A 19,895-nucleotide genomic window follows, 5' to 3' on the forward strand; every position below is an offset into this window, starting at 1 on the left:
GCTCTCCGTTCACAGCCATGAGCCCGTCTGAGATCACTGTGTGTGTGTGTGTGTGTGTGAGAGATTACAGAAGTTCTGCTGTCTAAGTGACATTATACAGCAGAGAACTGTGTTTCTGGACACTGAAAGGTCAAACATTTTAATTATTGAATTATGTATTTAGTTGTTTGTTAGTAAGTTATTTATATAACTTAATTTAAAATGTGTTCATATATTTACATTTAAACTTAATATTAAAAATGATTTTTTTTTTATATATTATAATTATAGCATTGTCAAAGCACAATCATCACTGAGAATAATAATTTACTTTATAATAGTTTTCCTTTTTACTAATGTGTACTAAAGTGGGCTTAAATATTGTCATAAAAATAATGTGGCAATGCAAGAAAGGTCCTAAACTCAAACACATGTTTGTTTTGATGTTGGGGTCAGTAAGAGCTGGACGTGTTCTAGACAGGTTCATGTCTCTGATTTTATGGATATCAGCGGATCCATTACTCCGTCTCTCCCTCGTCTGGGGTTTGTTTGGCTGCTTTAGAGAGAGTTTGTGCTGTCAAAAGTGTAAAGTTAATGTGAGTACAACAGTATGTTTAATCACACAGAAGTTAAGCATAATTACACAGAATAGGAGGCTAATTATGAAGCATGTAATTACTGTGACTGTTGCAGGCTTCAGGCTGTGAAGCTGATCTCTCTCTCTCTCTCTCTCCAGATGGAGGACATCATCTCTCGGATGCAGGACGAGAAGAACGGGATTCCCATCCGCACCGTGAAGAGCTTCCTGTCCAAGATCCCCAGTGTGTTCTCAGGTGAGTCCTGACCTGGACTTTATTTATTTCTCTACTGTGTTTGGTTTGTTGGACACAGACTCCCCTAACAGTTGAAGTGATAATATAAAGCGTATGTTATATGAAGTGTTAGCATAGGCGTTCTGAGAGAGTCCTGAGGAACGCATGCTAATGCTAATCAGGAAGCCATCAAACAGTCCATCCCAGAATATCCTGAGAACAAACAGAGCAGAACAGCAGATCAAACAGCGCTGTGGCTTTGAAGAGAGGTCAGCGCTGGACGCCGGTGAGCCGTGAGCGTGAGCAAAGAGAGTCCTGCTGATCTCCAAACATCAGCTGCCATTTACATTCAGAGACATTCACAGCAATCAGCATTCTGTCCTTATTTACTCGCTCTGAACAATGGCCTTCAGTCGCCTGAACACACTGAAGCACAATCTTATGTTTAACCCTTCCCTTTTCATCTAGACCTTTATCTTAGTGGTTTTGTTTGAGGATCCAGATTTAACGTTGGACATTCAGTAGCAAACCAACAAGAGTCTCCTGAGAGTCTCCGCTCCTTTAAGATGAAGTTGTCAAACACTTTGGAAGGATGTTCTGGATAGTTCCTATGGCTTTGCTACAGTGTTGCTGTGGTGTTCTGGATGGTTGCTAGGATGCTGCTGGGGTGTTCTGTTGTTAGGGTGTTCTGGACGGTTGCTAGGACATTCCTGAGGTGTTCTGGATGGTTGCTAGGACATTCCTGGGGAGTTCTGTTGCTAGGATGTTGCTAGGGTGTTCTGGATAGTTGCTAGGACATCCCTGAGGTGTTCTGTTGCTAGGATGTTGCTAGGGTGTTCTGGATGGTTGCCAGGACATTCCTGGGGAGTTATGTTGCTAGGATGTTGTTAGGGTGTTCTGGACGGTTGCTAGGACATCCCTGAGGTGTTCTGTTGCTAGGATGTTGTTAGGGTGTTCTGGACGGTTGCTAGGACATCCCTGAGGTGTTCTGTTGCTAGGAAGTTGTTAGGGTGTTCTGGATGGTTGCTGGGACATTCCTGGGGAGTTCTGTTGCTAGGATGTTGCTAGGGTGTTCTGGATAGTTGCTAGGACATCCCTGAGGTGTTCTGTTGCTAGGATGTTGTTAGGGCGTTCTGGATAGTTGCTAGGACATCCCTGAGGTGTTCTGTTGCTAGGATGTTGCTAGGGTGTTCTGGATGGTTGCCAGGACATTCCTGGGGAGTTCTGTTGCTAGGATGTTGCTAGGGTGTTCTGGATAGTTGCTAGGACATCCCTGAGGTGTTATGTTGCTAGGATGTTGTTAGGGTGTTCTGGACGGTTGCTAGGACATCCCTGAGGTGTTCTGTTGCTAGGATGTTGTTAGGGTGTTCTGGATGGTTGCTAGGACATCCCTGAGGTGTTCTGTTGCTAGGAAGTTGTTAGGGTGTTCTGGATGGTTGCTGGTACATTCCTGGGGAGTTCTGTTGCTAGGATGTTGCTAGGGTGTTCTGGATAGTTGCTAGGACATCCCTGAGGTGTTCTGTTGCTAGGATGTTGTTAGGGCGTTCTGAATAGTTGCTAGGACATCCCTGAGGTATTCTGTTGCTAGGATGTTGTTAGGGTGTTCTGGACGGTTGCTAGGACATTCCTGGGGAGTTCTGTTGCTAGGATGTTGCTAGGGTGTTCTGGATAGTTGCTAGGACATCCCTGAGGTGTTCTGTTGCTAGGAAGTTGTTAGGGTGTTCTGGATGGTTGCTAGGACATTCCTGGGGAGTTCTGTTGCTAGGATGTTGCTAGGGTGTTCTGGATAGTTGCTAGGACATCCCTGAGGTGTTCTGTTGCTAGGATGTTGTTAGGGTGTTCTGGGTGGTTGCTAGGAAATTACTGGGGAGTTCTGTTGCTAGGATGTTGTTAGGGTGTTCTGGATGGTTGCTAGGACATTCCTGAGGTGTTCTGTTGCTAGGATGTTGTTAGGGTGTTCTGGATGGTTGCTAGGACATTCCTGAGGTGTTCTGTTGCTAGGATGTTGTTAGGGTGTTCTGGATGGTTGCTAGGACATTCCTGAGGTGTTCTGTTGCTAGGATGTTGTTAGGGTGTTCTGGATGGTTGCTAGGACATTCCTGAGGTGTTCTGTTGCTAGGATGTTGTTAGGGTGTTCTGGATAGTTGCTAGGACATTCCTGAGGTGTTCTGTTGCTAGGATGTTGTTAGGGTGTTCTGGATGGTTGCTAGGACATTCCTGAGGTGTTCTGGATGGTTGCTAGGACATTCCTGAGGTGTTCTGTTGCTAGGATGTTGTTAGGGTGTTCTGGATGGTTGCTAGGACATTCCTGAGGTGTTCTGTTGCTAGGATGTTGTTAGGGTGTTCTGGATGGTTGCTAGGACATTCCTGAGGTGTTCTGTTGCTAGGATGTTGTTAGGGTGTTCTGGATAGTTGCTAGGACATTCCTGAGGTGTTCTGTTGCTAGGATGTTGTTAGGGTGTTCTGGTAAGTTGTGTTTCAAAGGTAATTTCGACTTCATTATTTCCAATATGTGAAAATATTTTCAATATAAAATGTTGTTTACTTTTTCATTTTATGGAAGCCTTTTTCTTTGAATTAAGTTTTTTTGAATTAAGTCCATCAGCAGATATTGGTTCTTTTTTCAATCATAAACTTATGAAAGTATGAAAACAAAGTTCATTTTGATCAGTTTCTCAGGAAACAAGGCTTGATTCTTCAGTAGATTTGTCTTGATTAAGGAATCTTTTAGACATTTGGGCTGGAAAGCAAGTTTTGTGTTGATACTGTAGAGAGTGTTTAGTGCTCAACACTAAACACTGAAGTCTGAGCAGCCCACAGGCTGTTATTTCATTAATGTTGTATTAGAACCCACAGATCTGATGCATCATGGGAGGACTGCGCTAAGATGATGATGATGATGATGATGATGATGGGAATAAAACCCCCCAGAAAGTTGAGTGAGAGATGAGGAAGAGTTCAGGTCCTCCTCTGCCTGTTTCTGCCGTTACGCAATCAAGAGTCTTACATAAGCATCTTCTATATATGACATATGAAACAGAGACCTCAGCTGCTTCACTTCACTCACACACACACACACACACACACACTCTCACACACACACACACACACACACACACACACACACACACTCACACACACACACACACACACACACACACACACACACACACACACACACACACACACACACACACACACACACACACACACTGTACTGTAGTGTTTATTCGGCTGTATTTCAGCAGTTTAACTGTAATCTCTCTGTAAACAGACACTGCTTCATTCTTACAGCTTCATTCATCATAATGAGGCTCGTTCAGTTCTGACGAGTGTCTCGTGTCCTGCAGACGCCGTTAGTGTCGATTGTTTACCGTCGCCAGGCAACATCACGACTGATACACGTCACACTCACTCAGATTTATAGTGTGTTATTATAATCAGTGTTTAGCATAACGAGACTGGTGTCAGACTCGTGACTCATTAGCTGTGATTCATCTGATCTTTGCTTTTTTTGTCCAAGTTTCTAATAAACCACTGAATGAGAATGAGTCGTTTTCATTTTTATAAAGCTTTTTTTAATCCATAGATTGTCAAGAATTACTCATCACTGGACGTCTGTTAGATTCTTGAGGTGAATAACGATATGTGCCATTCAAAAGTTTTTATTTAATTATATTTTGGGAAATAAATTAATACTTTGATTCATCAAGGATGCATTAAATTGATCAAAAGTGACAGTAGAGAGATTTATAATGTTACAAAATAAATGCTGTTCTTTTGAACTTTTCTATTCATCTGTGAATCCTGAAAAAATTAAATGTTTCAGTTTCCACAGAAATATTGAGCAGCACAACTGTGTTCGACACTGAAAATAATCAGAGATGTTTCTTGAGCAGTAAATCATCATATTATTGTGATTTCTGAAGATCATGTGACACTGAAGACTGGAGGAATGATGCTGAAAATACAGCGGAGCATCACAGAAATACATTACACTTTAACACAGATTCACACAGAAAACAGATGATTTACGTTAGAATAATATTTCACAATTTTTACTGTAGTTTTCACACACACACTCAAACGCACACTGGCGTCTGATCTCACTCATTCCTCTGAAAATCCACAAAAGATCAACAAAGACACAGGATGATTAGCAGAAATAAAAAAGGAGTGTGTGTGAGAGAACGAGGGAGAGATGGATGGAGAAGTAGGGCGAGTGTTTGAGATCCATATGGACCTGCGGCTCTCAGACAGACAGAGTGATAATTAAAAGAGTATAAATTTAGCTGCTGGTAACAGCTGGTGTGTGTGTGTGTGTGTGTGTGTGTGTGAGAGAGAGAGAGAGAAACAAACACACATACATTTTGTTTATTATTATTATTATTATTTTATTATTATTATTATTTTTCCACTGTTGCTCAGTTCCGAGATGGTTTGATGAGGGGTGTGTTTTATCACAAGTATAATAAGAGCAGGAAGGTGATAAATGGAGTCGGTCTGGACTGGAATCGTCTGGGTTCAGATCTCGTTCTACTTTCGCATGATGTGCTGTCCTTCACGTGTGTGATATCAGGACATCTTCTCTGTCTGGAGCCTCTGCTTCAGCTTAAAACAGGATGCTCTTATTTCTGCTTTGTCTCTGAAGAGGCTCTTTCAGACGCAGATGTCTCTCGCTGTCTCTGGGGTTTCTCTACAAGCCTCTGCAAGACACAGAGTCTCTAGAAACACACCCAAGTTTCTCTCGATTGAACAAGTCCTCACACCGGCTGCCCCCAAAACCTAGTTTTCAGGAACACAGCGTGCTGCTTCTGGAGTAATGAGGGGTCATTACCGGAACGATTGGTGTCCTGAAACAAACATGAAGGGGAGTTTGTGTTCACCAGGTCTGAGCTTCATCACATGCTGATAGTCAAGGGCCAAACAATGCTGTTTTAAACTGTTATAGTGATTTATTCATATTTGTATTTTTTTTTTTGTGTGTGTGTGTGTTTCCATGTTAGTATAGATTAAGTTGATTTTAGTACTTCAACTTAATTTAATTTAGTTAGCTGCCAAATTTTCATCTAAAATGTGTATTTTATGCAGTGCAGTGCATTCTCAGAGAATTGTTGGTTTGACTGACTCAACCCATGACCAAGCTTTGTTTTATTTTATTTATTTTTAATTCTTTACTAATTTTATTTTATTTAATTTTTTATAAAATTAAATTCGTATTCCCTGGGAAATGTTGGTTTGGCTAAGCCGAGTTTTTAATTTTAATTTTAATTTAATTTAATTTAATTTAATTTAATTTAATTTAATTTAATTTAATTTAATTTAATTTAATTTAATTTAATTTTTTTTTGCAATTGGCAGTCCTTGAGATCAAATCTATGACCTACTTTATTATTTTGTATTTTTTAAGTTAAAGTTAAAGTTAAACCAGTAGACTTTTTTTAGTTTTGTTTGATAAACCTGTTGGGTTTGTCTGCAGGTCCAGACTGTTACTCTGTCTCTTCCAGATCATGTGTTTGTAAATACTGCAAAAAGTGCACATTTCAACATTCATCTTCAGATTTTTCAAGTTTCACAGACTCAAAATCTGTCCGTCAGATTCAGATCGACTCTGCAGTAGCACCAGGATAATGAGCTGAATGCAGTCAGTAAGCCCTTTCTTCTGTTTGTCAGGCTCTGATATTGTCCAGTGGATGCAGAAGAACCTGAACATTGAAGACCAAGGTACAGTAACATTTGAGATCATATTAAACCGTGAAACACCGTCTGTCTTTCCTGAAATCACTTACAGACAGAGAGAAGAGGCGTGGATCTGTGCTGTCAAATCTATCTAGGTTCACATTATCATAAGTAACAAGAGCGTTATTTATTAACTGTTCATGGAATGTTTGACATTCAGCTTTTTTTTTTAAACATTAAAAGTAACATTCTGAAAATGTAATTTGCCAAAAGTAACAAATCAAAAGTAGTTTGCAAAATGATAAAATGGAACAGTCCTGTAATTATTTTTCTCTAACATTCAGATAAACAAGACCTTTTTTTTAAACTTAAAAAGTAATGTTTTCGTAACTTATTGGACACTTTTACAAAACTGTCTTAGCAAGGTTATTATAGTTAACTGAAACTAAAAGCCATAAAACAATTTTTGTTACTTGAAATAAAGTAAACTTTAACTGAATTAAATAAATTAATAATAAAATAAAATAAAATATATATATAATGTGTGTATTATTTAAGCCAGTTTCTCATTTCATTTAGTTTATCTTGATATATATATGTATATGTATATATGTGTAAACTATGGCTTCCTGTAAAAAAAAAAAAAAGTTTTTATCTCTTTTCTTTTTATCTCACAGTTCTGACTTTTTTTCTTGAAATTGTGTTTTTTTAAATAATTTTTAGATATAAACTCACATTTGCGAGGAAAAAAAAATCAGAACGGTAAGTTTTTACCTTGCAATTGTGAGTTCATGTTGCAATTCTGACTTTATTACTCACAATTGCAAGTTTATTTCTCACATTTCAGGGGAAAAAAAATCTGAATTGTGAGATAAAAAGTCGCAATAACTTTTTTTTTTTTTTTTATTCAGTAGCAGAAACAGGCAATTTATTCATAAAACATTTTTAACTCCATGATACTTAAATAACCCTGGATCTGTGTTTGCAGTGACAAGAAAAAAAAAATGTATGCATTTTTATTGTCATTTAAATATATTTTTAAAGATATGTTTTACCAGGAAACCAGGAAAACCTGTTTTTTGGAAACCTGGATATATAAGGAAGAGTGTGATTTCTAGACCTAAAAATGTCATTTAAATTATTTAAATGTTAATATGCTATGGGCATTTTATAATGAATATGCACTTAGAAATAGTTTATCTGGTAGAAACTGTATTTTTTAAAAATCATGGAAAAGTAATGTTAATGTATTGGTTAAATAGGTCAGGATCCCGGAAAACATTAAGCTTTTAAAACCTCTGGAAACCTTAAATGTAATGTATTTTAGTGACCTTTTTAAATTAAAATAAGTTTTGAAAAGAAATCTAGAGCTTGGAGTGGCTTTGGAGTCAAAAAGGTCGAGAAGCGTTGATCCAGAGTCTGACAGAAGGGCAATGTGTGTTAGTTTTCAAGAAATAATCCATCCAAATGTTTTAATTCTGTCATCATTCACACAGCCTGTGATTTCAAACTCATCTGATGTTCTTCTGTGGAGCACGGGGAGATGCTGAGCGTTCAGAAGGACTCTCTCTTTTGTCGTATGAAGTGATGTAACTGATGAGTTTGTGTTTTGGGTGAACGGTCCCTTTAATTCCATTGCAATATCGAGCTGAGCTGCATTATTTACTCAGAGGTCATTTATGATATATGAATTATGAAACGACTCCAGACAGAGATGAGATGAGACGAGACGGTTGCAACTGCTGCAATCAAAGGACAACAAGCATCTCATCTGAAATATCTCAAGAGCTCCATTTCTGTGTGTGTTTGTGTGTGTGCGTGCTTGTGTGTGTGTGTGTGTGTGTGTGTGTGTGTGTGTGTGAGTGCGTGTGTTTCTGTGTGTGTGTTGCAGTGGAGGCTCTTCATCTGGGGACGCTGATGGCGGCTCACGGTTATTTCTTCCCCATATCAGACCACGTTCTCATGCTGAAAGATGACGGAACATTCTACCGCTTTCAGGTGAGACGCTCTGAGATTCTGAGAAAATTGTGAACATCTGAAGACCCCAACCGCTGATCTTCACATGTGTGTATGTTTGTGATGAAATATGATCATTCAAATTCTGATACAAGTTCATATTCTTGATGTCAATCATATTCTAATTCAAATTCAGATTCTTAACATCATTCATATTTAATTCAAATTCAGATTCATAATGCAATTCATATTTTGATTCATATTCAAATTATGGTCTGATGCACATTCATAATGTCATTTATATTCTGATTCAAATTCACATTCATAACTTCATTCATATTCTGATTTAAATTCAGATTCATAACATCATTCATATTCTGATTCAAATTTAAATTAATAATTTCAATGATATTCTGATTCAAATTCAGATTCATAACATTATTCATATTCTGATTCAAATTTAGATTAATAATTTCAATTTCATATTCATATTATAGTCTGATGCACATTCATAACATCATTCATATTCTGATTTAAATTCGATTCATAACATTATTCAAATTTAAATTCATAGCATTATTCAAATTTAGATTAATAACGACATTCGGACATAACGGAATAAATATTTTGATTCATATTCATATTATAGTCTGATGCACATTCATGATGTAATTCATATTCTGATTCAAATTCAGATTCATAACAGCATTCATATTTTTATTCATATTCATATTATGGTCTGATGCACATTCATAACATCATTCATATTCTGATTTAAATTCAGATTCATAACATCATTCATATTCTGATTCAAATTTAAATTCATAATTTCAATGATATTCTGATTCAAATTCAGATTCATAACATTATTCATATTCTGATTCAAATTTAGATTAATAATTTCAATGATATTCTGATTCAAATTCAGATTCATAACAGCATTTATTTTCTAATTCAAATTCAGATTATTAATGGCATTGATATTTTGATTCATATTCATATTATAGTCTGATGCACATTCATAACATTATTCAAATTCTGATTCATAACATTATTCAAATTTAGATTCATAGCATTATTCAAATTTAGATTAATAACGACATTCATATTTTGATTCATAATCAGATAATGGTCTGATGCACATTCATAACATCATTCATATTCTAATTCAAATTCAGATTCATAATGGCATTTATATTTTGATTTGTATTCATGATGTAATACAATTTCTGATGCTTATTAATATTCAGATACATATTCATGATGATATTCATTTTCATGATTTCATTCATACTCTAGATCATATTTATAAAATCATCCATGTTCTGATACATATTCCTGGTTCATGATGTCATTCATTATTAATATTTATGGATCCATTCATATTTTAATACATATTCATATACATGACATAATACATATTCTGCATATTTTTATTCAAAATGTAATTGATATTCTAATGCACATTCATATTCATAATATTCACATACATATTGCTGATTTTATTATTCATATTCATTATTTCACTGTTCGTATTCTGATACACATTCATATTTATGGTGTCATTAACATATTAATGAGTTCAGTCTTCATATTCATGATGTCATTGATATTCACTGTATTGTTAGCGGTAATGAGGAGGTTATTCCAGTGACTCATAAATCATAACTCTACACAAACAGTGAGATTCTAGAGGATTCTGTGCTTCAGATGTGGTTCCAGCACATGTGAAATTAATAAATCAGCATGTGTCTGTGATGTTTAGGTGACCACATTAATTTGACTATGTAGTGAACTTAAGTCATATGTGTGTGTGTGTGTGTGTGTGAGAGAGCTGAAGTGAACATTGAGCCGTCATTGACTGCTGTGTTCATGTTTTCTGCTGATCACAGACTCCATATTTCTGGCCGTCAAACTGCTGGGAACCAGAAAACACTGACTATGGTAAGAGCGTCTGTGAGTGTGTGTGTGTGCGGCCTGTGTGTTGTGTTTTATCCTCCTCTGATGTTCTTGAGCGCCGGTGTCCTGAAACACGAGAAAGTGTCAGACCAGATCAGACCAATCGATCAACAAACTCTACCTGATGTTCATCAGTAAGACGCAGACAGAGATGTCACACAGACCTGTCCACTGATTAGATTCTCATCAGATTAATTATAGGATATGATAATTCAGTCATGAAATGAAAAGCCCTCAATTAGAGACAGTTCAAAGAGATGATATTACACAGACAAGTAAAGCATGTGTCTGCAGTAGAGATCTTGTGTTCATTTGATTAACATGAATTATTATTGAATAAATAAATAAAATCACTGAAGTCATCTTGTGGGTGTTTGGACGTGTGCTGCCCTCTAGTGGGCCCCGGACCCCTGGATGAGAGCCACTGCTTTATCGCAGACGTTTATGTGTCTGAATGTGTGTCTGTGTATATAAAAGCTCATTTACTGAATGTCAGATCAGATCTAATGCATTTCTACAGTCTGTTTCGGTGCAATGACTGTTTCATCACATGTAAAACAGTTAAAACGGTCTCTGTGTGTCTGTCTGCAGCGGTTTACCTCTGTAAACGAACAATGCAGAATAAAGCTCGTCTGGAGCTGGCCGATTATGAAGCTGTGAGCATCTCTCTTCTCTATTTTATTTGCATCTACATAAATCTAATTCTGTGAATAAACAGGCTTTATGAACTGAAGTGTGTTTGATGAAAACAGATGGAAGGATTGTATTTGCTGACGTGCGTGCGTGTGTGTGTGTGTGTTTTCGACACAGGAGAGTTTGGCGAGGCTACAGAGAGCTTTTGCACGGAAATGGGAGTTTATATTCATGCAAGCAGAAGCACAAGCGAAGTGAGTGATCAGATCCTAGATCAGATGCTGGAATCAGTATTAGTGTGTGTGTGTGTGTGTGTGTGTGTGTTCACAGTGCTTTCTCTCTCCTGTCAGAGTGGACAAAAAGCGGGACAAGATCGAGCGGAAGATCTTGGACAGTCAGGAGCGGGCCTTCTGGGACGTTCACAGACCTGTGGTGAGTTTCACTGGGACGTGATCGAGTTTCCTCACACCTGTCATGACAAACTCAAAACCTTAATGATTTAAGAGATTTTAAATGGCCTCATTCGGTAAAAGTATTAAAAAAATGTATGACCTGTGTGTGTGTGTGTGTGTGTGTGTTGTAGCCTGGCTGTGTGAACACTACTGAAGCTGACATAAAGAAATCCTCCCGGATGAAGCAGCCGCACAAAACACGGAAGGTAAACACACACACACACAAACACACACACACTCATGCTCACATACACACTGACACACACACAAACATAAATACAAAAGCTGTGTGTGTGTGTGTGTGTGTGTGTGTGTGCAGTCAGTGTACGGTCTACAGAATGACATCCGCAGTCAGAGTCCGACTCACACCGCCGCTCCGGAAGTGAAAGAGCCCACGGAGGACGAGCTTCGCAACCAGGTGATGCGCGACTGTCTGAGCAGATCTGTGTTTGAGAAAGACTTCATGTTCTGTGTAGTGCATGCAGCTTATCTGTAATTGTTTTATTTGAATACAATGTATTATTTTTATTTTGTTTGTAATACATCATACAGGTACCATTGATTGATACCACGTATATAACCTACTGGGGTGCCTCAGGGCTCAGTACTAGGACCACTTCTCTTCTCTGTCTACATGGCTTTATTAGGTTCTTTCATTCAGAAACATGGCTTTTTGGCACATCAACCATAACTCCTTCAAAAACAGCTAGAAGCCTTGGAGTTATGATTGATGATCAGCTGACTTTCTCAGACCACATTGCTAAAACTGTCCGATCCTGCAGATTTGCTTTATTCAACATCAAGAAGATCAAACCCTTTCTTTCGGATCATGCTGCACAACTCCTTGTTCAAGCTCTTGTTCTGTGGCTGGACTATTGCAATGCCCTCTTGACAGGTCTTCCAGCCAATTCTATCAAACCTTTACAATTAATTCAGAACACGGCAGCAAGATTAATATTTAATGAGCCAAAAAGAATACACATCACACCTCTGTTTATCAATTTGCACGGGCTTCCAATAGCTGCTCGCATAAAATTCAAGGCATTGATGTTTGCCTACAAAACTACCACTGGCTCTGCACACATTTACCTAAATTCATTACTTCAGACTTATGTGCCTCTAGAAGCTTGTGTTCTGCAAGTGAACGTCGCTTGATTGTTCATCCCAAAGAAGCACAATCACTTTTACGGACTTTTAAGTTAAATGTTCCCTTCTGGTGGAATGAACTCCCCAACTCAATCCGAGCAGCTGAGTCCTTAGCCATCTTCAAGAATCGGCTTAAAACACATCTCTTCCATCTTTATTTGACCTTTGAACTCTAGCACTAAACAGATTAATAGACTAACACTAGCTTCTCTAATCTTTTTGTATTCATAACAGACTCATTTTAAAATATTTAAAAAAAGAAAGAAATAATTTTAATAAGGGCTTCTGACATGACATTCTCAAAAAATCAGAACAAGACATAAAATAAGACGCAATAAATGAATAAATGGTAATAAGAAATAAGAAAGCAAAATAATTTCTGGAGTAAACTATAAGTAGAAAATGAAACATATAAATGTTTTAAGTAACTAAAATCATTTAAATAATTTTTGAGACTTTTTTGAGCTCTTATAAGAGCTGCTGAGAAGTACAAAACAAATCACTTCTGAATATTATAAACAGAGAACATATATATTTATATGTGTGTGTGTTCGTCTCTTCTCTTCAGATCCAGAACTGGCAAACACAGCTGGACAGACACTGCTTAAAGATGTCCAAAGTCGCAGAGAGGTGAGTTCACCGTAAGATTTCATGTGTTCCAGTCTCTCCTGCTCACCAAGGCTGCTTTTATTTGATCAAAACTACTGTAAAAATTCTGAAATATTATTCTAATGTAAAACAGATGTGTTCTGTGTGAATCTGTGTTAAAGTGTAATTTATTTCTGTGATGCTCCGCTGTATTTTCAGCATCATTCCTCCAGTCTTCAGTGTCACATGATCTTCAGAAATCATGAAAATATGATGATTTACTGCTCAAGAAACATGTCTGATTATTATCAGTGTTGAACACAGTTGTGCTGCGTGATATTTCTGGAAACTGATACATTTTATTTAAATGAAAGTTTAAAAGAACAGCATTCATTTGAAATAGAACTCTTTTGTTACATTATAAATGACTTCAGTGACACATTTGATCAGTTTAATGCGTCGTTGATGAGTGAAACATGAATATTAACTTTGCAGTAAACTGATGTTTAGATGTTGTTGATATCTGCGTGTAGTTTGTTGAGTTTCTCGGAGCAGTACATCGAGTACGATCCGTTCTTCACGACGCCGGAGCCGTCGAACCCCTGGATCTCTGATGATGTCACTTCCTGGGAGCTGGAGGCCAGGTGTGTTCAGTGTCATGAAGCAAAGCTGTCAGCCTTGAGATGATTTTAGATCAAAAACAGAGGGGAAAATCACAAACTCAGGGCATGAAAGAGCAGGAGTGTAGTAGGTGATGACTGACGAGTGGATGTGTTCTGGCGTCTCTCAGTAAAGAGGCCGGGCAGCACCGAGTCAAGCGCTGGGGATTCTGCTTCGACGAGGTTCTGAAGGATCCGGCCGGGAGAGAACAGTTCCTCAAGTTCCTGGAGTCCGAGTTCAGCTCCGAGAACCTGAGGTGAGACCCCAACACACACACACACACACACACACATACACACACACACGATCATCTCATCATCACAAGATCGTTTCAGAGCAGTGTGAAAAAAGTTAATGTTGCATCTTATTCAAATGTATTACACTGTAACATTTTTAAACAGTAATAAAGTATTGCATTTTTAACATTTTAAACAACTAATAAAGATCTTGTACATCCAGCTAGACTGTATTAAAATGTTTTGGAAAGTATTAATTTTTAAAAGAATTAAATCAAATAAAAAAAGTAAATATTATCTTGTAGTGTATTGTTTACATTTATAAAAAGAAAATGTAATAATTACATCCAACTTTATTAAAAAATTATTATATTTTTAACATTTAAATATTAAGGAAAAAATAAGTGTTGCATTATATCTGGCTATATTAAATTACTATTTATTATTATAGTATTATTTAGCATTTTCAATAAATACACTAAAAAGTAAATATTGCATTGCATATTGCATATCCAGCTATATTATATTACTATTTTTATTTTTTATTTTTTTAAATAAATAAACAAAAAGTAAATGTTGCATTATATCTGGCTATATTATATTACTATTATTATTATTATTATTGTTGTTGTATATTTTTTAATAAACAAACAGAAAGTTAATATTGGGTTATATCCAGCTATATTACATTAAAATGTATGTATATTTTTTTTATTTTACATTGTTTAATAAATAAATAAATAAAAAGTAAATGTTGCATTATATCTCGTTATATTACATTAAAATGTATTTATTTATGTTATATTTATTTTTGAAATGCAAAAAATGTAAATGTTGAATTATATATGGCTATATTATCTTACTATTTTTATTATTATTATTATTTTACATTTGTAAATAAATAAACAAAAACTAAATGTTGCATTATATCCAGCTATGTTACATTAAATTTATTTATTTATTATTTGACATTTTTGAAAAATAAACCAAAAGTAAATATCTCATTCTATTCGGCTATGTTATATTAAAATGTATTTTTATTGTTATTTTATATATAATATATATATATATATATATATATATAATTTTTTTTTTTTACATTTTTCAATAAACAAAAAGTAAATGTTGCATTATATCAAGCTATATTATTTTAAAAATGTATTTATTTGTTAAAACATTTTTAAATAATTAAAAAGCAAATGTTGCATTAAATCCGGCTATATTATATTAAAATGTTTTTTTTTTTGTTGTTAGTTTATTTGAAAATGTCTTTGTCGAATTCACTTTGACTTGAACCTCAAAGAGAAACGGTGAGTGCAGTGTGTTGCTGGTCTCTGGCGCCCTCTGCAGGTTCTGGCTGGCGGTGCAGGAGCTGAAGAAGCGTCCGATCCGAGAGGTTCCCAGCAGGGTGCAGGAGATCTGGGAAGAGTTCCTGGCTCCTGGAGCTCCGAGTGCCATCAACGTCGACTCCAGGAGCTACGACAAAACCACGCAGAACATCAAGGATCCCGGCCGATACGCTTTCCAAGACGCTCAGGTCTGTGCTGTCCTCATTCCTCGGCTCACGTGAGGCTCTCGTCCTCGTCTCCTGAACGCAGTGTGTTTGTGCTTGATCAGGAGCACATCTATAAGCTGATGAAGAGTGACTCCTACAGCCGCTTCATCCGATCCAGCGCTTACCAGGAGCTGCTGCAGGCCAAGAAGAAGGTAAAGCCTCTGAAGCGGCTGGAGACGGCCATCTGAATGTGTTTATTTGGCTTCTGAGCCCTCGTCTCCGTCACGATGCTTCTGCCGCGTCTCTTTTGTTTTGCATGTGTTTCTCTTTGTTTCTTCTGTTCTGTTCTGTTCTGTTGTGTCTGTTTTGTTTTGAAGTGATGAGACAGGAAGTGCTGATTGGCTGGTTTTTCTGTGATGTGGTGAGTTCTAGAGATACAGACATGCTGGAGATGAGCTCAGAAAACCATTTCAGTCAGTCTCTCGGACGGAGTTACAGAATATCATCCAATAAACACAAACGCATGACAAAAATTGTAGTTAGGAAAATAATCTGTTACATTACTGTTTTTATGTAATGTAATCTGACAATTTTGGATTACCTTTAGATTACTTTTGACACAAATAATTTAACAATTTATTTCATTTATTTTTTTCATATTTAGTATTTATAGTATATTATAGTATATTATTTTATTTGATAGTATTTCTTATGATATATATATATATATATATATATATATATATATATATATATATATATATATATATATATATATATATATATATAATATATATTTGTATGTATATAGTAAAAATTTAATAAAAAATTAAATTAAATTACACATTTTAAGTAATGCAATTTGACTACTTTTGGATTACTTTTGACCCAAATAATTTTACACATTTTTTTAATTAATTTTTTATTTATTTTATTTGTCATATTATTATGTATATTAGTTAATATTATTTTAAATATATATATATATATATATATATATATATATATATATATATATATTTATATATATATTTATATATACTTTTTTTTTTTTACAAAATAAAAATAAAATTACACATTTTAGGTCATGTAATCCTACTACTTTTGGATGACTTTTGACACAAATAATTTAAGTAATTTTTTATTGATGTTGGTTATTTTATTTTATAGTATGTATTTAGCATTTATATTATTTTATTTTACAGTAATTCTTATTAGTTATATATTTTTTATTAAATATTTTATTTGTATTTTATATATATATATATTTCTTTGTCTATGATATAAATGTACCTTATCTTGAATTGGATAATTAATAATAATAATAAATAATTTTATAATGATATAAAAATACAAAGAGAAATAAAAATAGTCCATTCTTTGTTATCAAGAACTTTAAACAAGTAAAATAAATAAATAATTTTAAATTGAACACTTACTAAAAATGATATAATATTTTATTTTGGTTTATGCTGTTTGATTTCTTAATTTTCTTTGTGTTCTTAAACAAAACTGGACGATTGAACAGATGTATTAAAGCAACAGTCCTTCTGGAAAAGAAAATGTCAAATATAAATCAACTCAAAAGTAACTGTAGTGCGATAATTATGAGCATTTTAAAATATAATATAATCTAATAAGAAGAATATATTGGAATCTGATGAAGTAATCCAGCACAAAGTGAAATACTGGATGTGTTTGCAGAAGTAGAGAATCAGTGATGATTAAAAGCAGCTTTCTTTAAAGAAGTGCGTCAGACTTCGACTCCTTCTTCAACTCTTTCTCTTTTCCTTCACAGAAAAGCAAGAATCTTTTCTAGGATCTGCATCACAGGTGAGTCTCAGATATCTGCGTTTATTAAAGTGAGGAGATGATCTTCTGCTGAAGATGCAAACCTCTCCATTTCTCTTTTAACTCTAAAGAAGCTTTACAGAAAATAATGGTGATAGTGTTTGTAATATCTTAATATCTTATAGTCACAATGAACAGACTAGAACTGGACAATAATATAGTTACATTAATGACAATATCAAGAATCAAGCGCTCCAGAATGAGTTATAATAAATATTATATATAAAACAGAAGCCTGAACAACATTGTGAATAAAAAATCTCAAGGTGGGAAAAAAATACATCTTAGTTATTAGGAAAAAACAACAACAAGAAAAACATTTTAAAGAGAGAAGATTGCATTTTTTTTATTTTTTATTAACAGAGTGTTTTGCAGAAAATATATTTTTTTTAAATTTTATTTATTGAGTATTATTTTTTCGTGATCATTTTTTTTTAAGCGATTCAATTTTGAAAAATTAGGAATTTATTTAATGTATATTTTAATGTTTTTGTTGAGAAAAAATAAGGTTTGTTTGTTTACAAGAAAAATTGGAATTCGTTTTTTTTTAACAGAAATGTTTTTAGTGAGAGATTTTTGTTTCGTTTTGAGGATAATTTTTTTTGGTATTTATTTTACTTTTGTTTTTGTTATTTATTTGAAGAGATTTTAAAATGTTTTTGGTGAGAGATTTTATTTATTTTTTTTAAGAGAAAAAAATATTTAGAGAGAATTATTTATTTATTTGTTTGTTTGCTCATTTTTACTTTTGAACAGAGTAAAAAAAATTTTGGAGAAAATAACTGAAGAGAGAAAAGTTTTTGGAATTTATTTTATTTTTGTTTTAGTTTCTTTTATGTGATTTATGTGAACAGAGGCTTATTTAAGTGAAAACTTTGAGAGAAAAAAAATATGAATTTAGTTATTTTTATTTATTTGAAAAAAAAAATGTAGAGTAAAAATGCTTTTTTTGAGAAAAAAACTGTTTATTTGTTTTTGTTTTTACTAGAAAATTTGGAATACTTTTTTTGTATAGAAAAAGAGTTTAGAGGATAAAAAAAGTTTTAAAAAAAAGTTTTTGGAATTTATTTTATATTTGTTTCAGTTATTTATTTGAAGAGACTAAAAATGTGGATTTTAATTTAATTTTTGAAAAAACAAAAATAAGAGAAAAACATTTTGAAGAGAGAAACAAAGTTTGATGAGAGAACCTGTGTGTTTCTCCCTCAGATGCGGTCAGCGAGCGAAGCTTGTATAATCACACACACGTCACACGTCTGTTCATTACTGCTGATCACCAGCTGGACACACATCTCCTGGATCCTCTGAGAATCCTTCATTCTGTCAGTCTGAAGACACACACACACACACACACACACTGCTCTCACCGTTGATTTGCCTTTGCGCTTCACTCCATCTGAGCTCTTACAGTTATTTTTATATCTAAGAACTGTTTGGCTGTTTTCTGTGAGCTTTGCTTCTGTAAATGTGTACAGATCTGGAGATTCGGCGTGATTTCTGATGAGGAACACCTGCGCTCACACAATCACCGCTGCTTGAGACACACATGAATGTGTTCGGATGATGTACAGTGGACGCTAATAATATTAATCATATTTGGACACCTTTATTTTACCATCTGTACATTAAACGTGACGCACCATCCATAAAGTACTGTTCCCTCATGGACTCGATGAGAGAGATGATAGTGATGATGGACCGTGACTGATCTGAGATCTGCATCATACAGTATTTCATTTGAGTTCTGTTTCTTCAGAAAACGACTGCGATCCAAAGATTATGAGATGATTAGTCCAGCTCATGCGGTCTGGGTTCTTGTGTTTATGATGTTGATTCTGTACATAGCTCCACAGTGACATGAATAAAGCGACTGGAGATGAAAGTGACTCAGTGAATCTTCTGAGTCGTTCTGAATCATTCGTGTTGTTCTGAACAGCAGAGGGCAGTGAATCTTCTGAGTCGTTCTGAATCATTCGTGTTGTTCTGAACAGCAGAGGGCAGTGAATCGCAGTGATTCGGTCATGATTGGGTGGAAGTCATTATTAATTCATGATTAATCATTCTTTTGTTATTCAAGAAAGGTTTCTTTCTTTTTCTTATATTTAACACATTTTATTGCTTTTTTTGTTGTTGCCATAAGCAGACAATTTACTAAAAGCTTGAAAACATTACTGAATGATATTTAGATTTTTTGCTAACATTAGTCAATTTTAATCTTCAATAATAATAATAATAATGCACTATGCACAAACCCATATAAATGATAACATCAACCACGGAACAAAACAAACTGATATTTCTCAAAATGTCTTTGATTCTCACAAAACAAATGTTCAAGAGGGAGAATAAAAGCTTATTTCTATATTTTGCTTTCGTGTGCCAAATTTTATTTCACTTTTGAACATATTGCAAGTTTTACAGAAGTCCTTTACGAGCCGGAGAACATTAT

The 19,895-nt window shown here is 34.8% G+C and overlaps 1 protein-coding gene across 5 annotated transcripts in view; it reads left to right on the forward strand.

Annotated features, from left to right (window-relative positions):
- The window catches only part of LOC113055883 (regulator of G-protein signaling 7), a 32,736-nt gene extending 13,407 nt beyond the window's left edge, over positions 1-19,329 (forward strand). Inside the window, exons 3-20 of one of the 5 annotated variants that reach the window (XR_003277604.1) lie at positions 716-812; positions 6,465-6,515; positions 8,362-8,468; positions 10,319-10,370; positions 10,977-11,041; positions 11,196-11,272; positions 11,369-11,450; positions 11,602-11,676; positions 11,790-11,888; positions 13,185-13,246; positions 13,738-13,848; positions 13,995-14,120; positions 15,451-15,637; positions 15,718-15,807; positions 15,973-16,016; positions 17,394-17,428; positions 18,656-18,768; positions 18,922-19,329. Coding sequence is in view for 2 of the 5 variants with exons in the window: in XM_026222261.1 (XP_026078046.1) it covers positions 716-812; positions 6,465-6,515; positions 8,362-8,468; positions 10,319-10,370; positions 10,977-11,041; positions 11,196-11,272; positions 11,369-11,450; positions 11,602-11,676; positions 11,790-11,888; positions 13,185-13,246; positions 13,738-13,848; positions 13,995-14,120; positions 15,451-15,637; positions 15,718-15,843 (1,317 nt within the window). In the remaining 3 variants the exon portion in view is untranslated. The other 4 variants (XR_003277602.1, XR_003277601.1, XM_026222262.1 and 1 more) reach the window with 4 other exon arrangements.
- The last annotated feature ends 566 nt before the right edge of the window (positions 19,330-19,895 follow it).

Source organism: Carassius auratus, chromosome 37, assembly GCF_003368295.1.
Source record: "Carassius auratus strain Wakin chromosome 37, ASM336829v1, whole genome shotgun sequence".
NCBI lineage: Eukaryota > Metazoa > Chordata > Actinopteri > Cypriniformes > Cyprinidae > Carassius > Carassius auratus.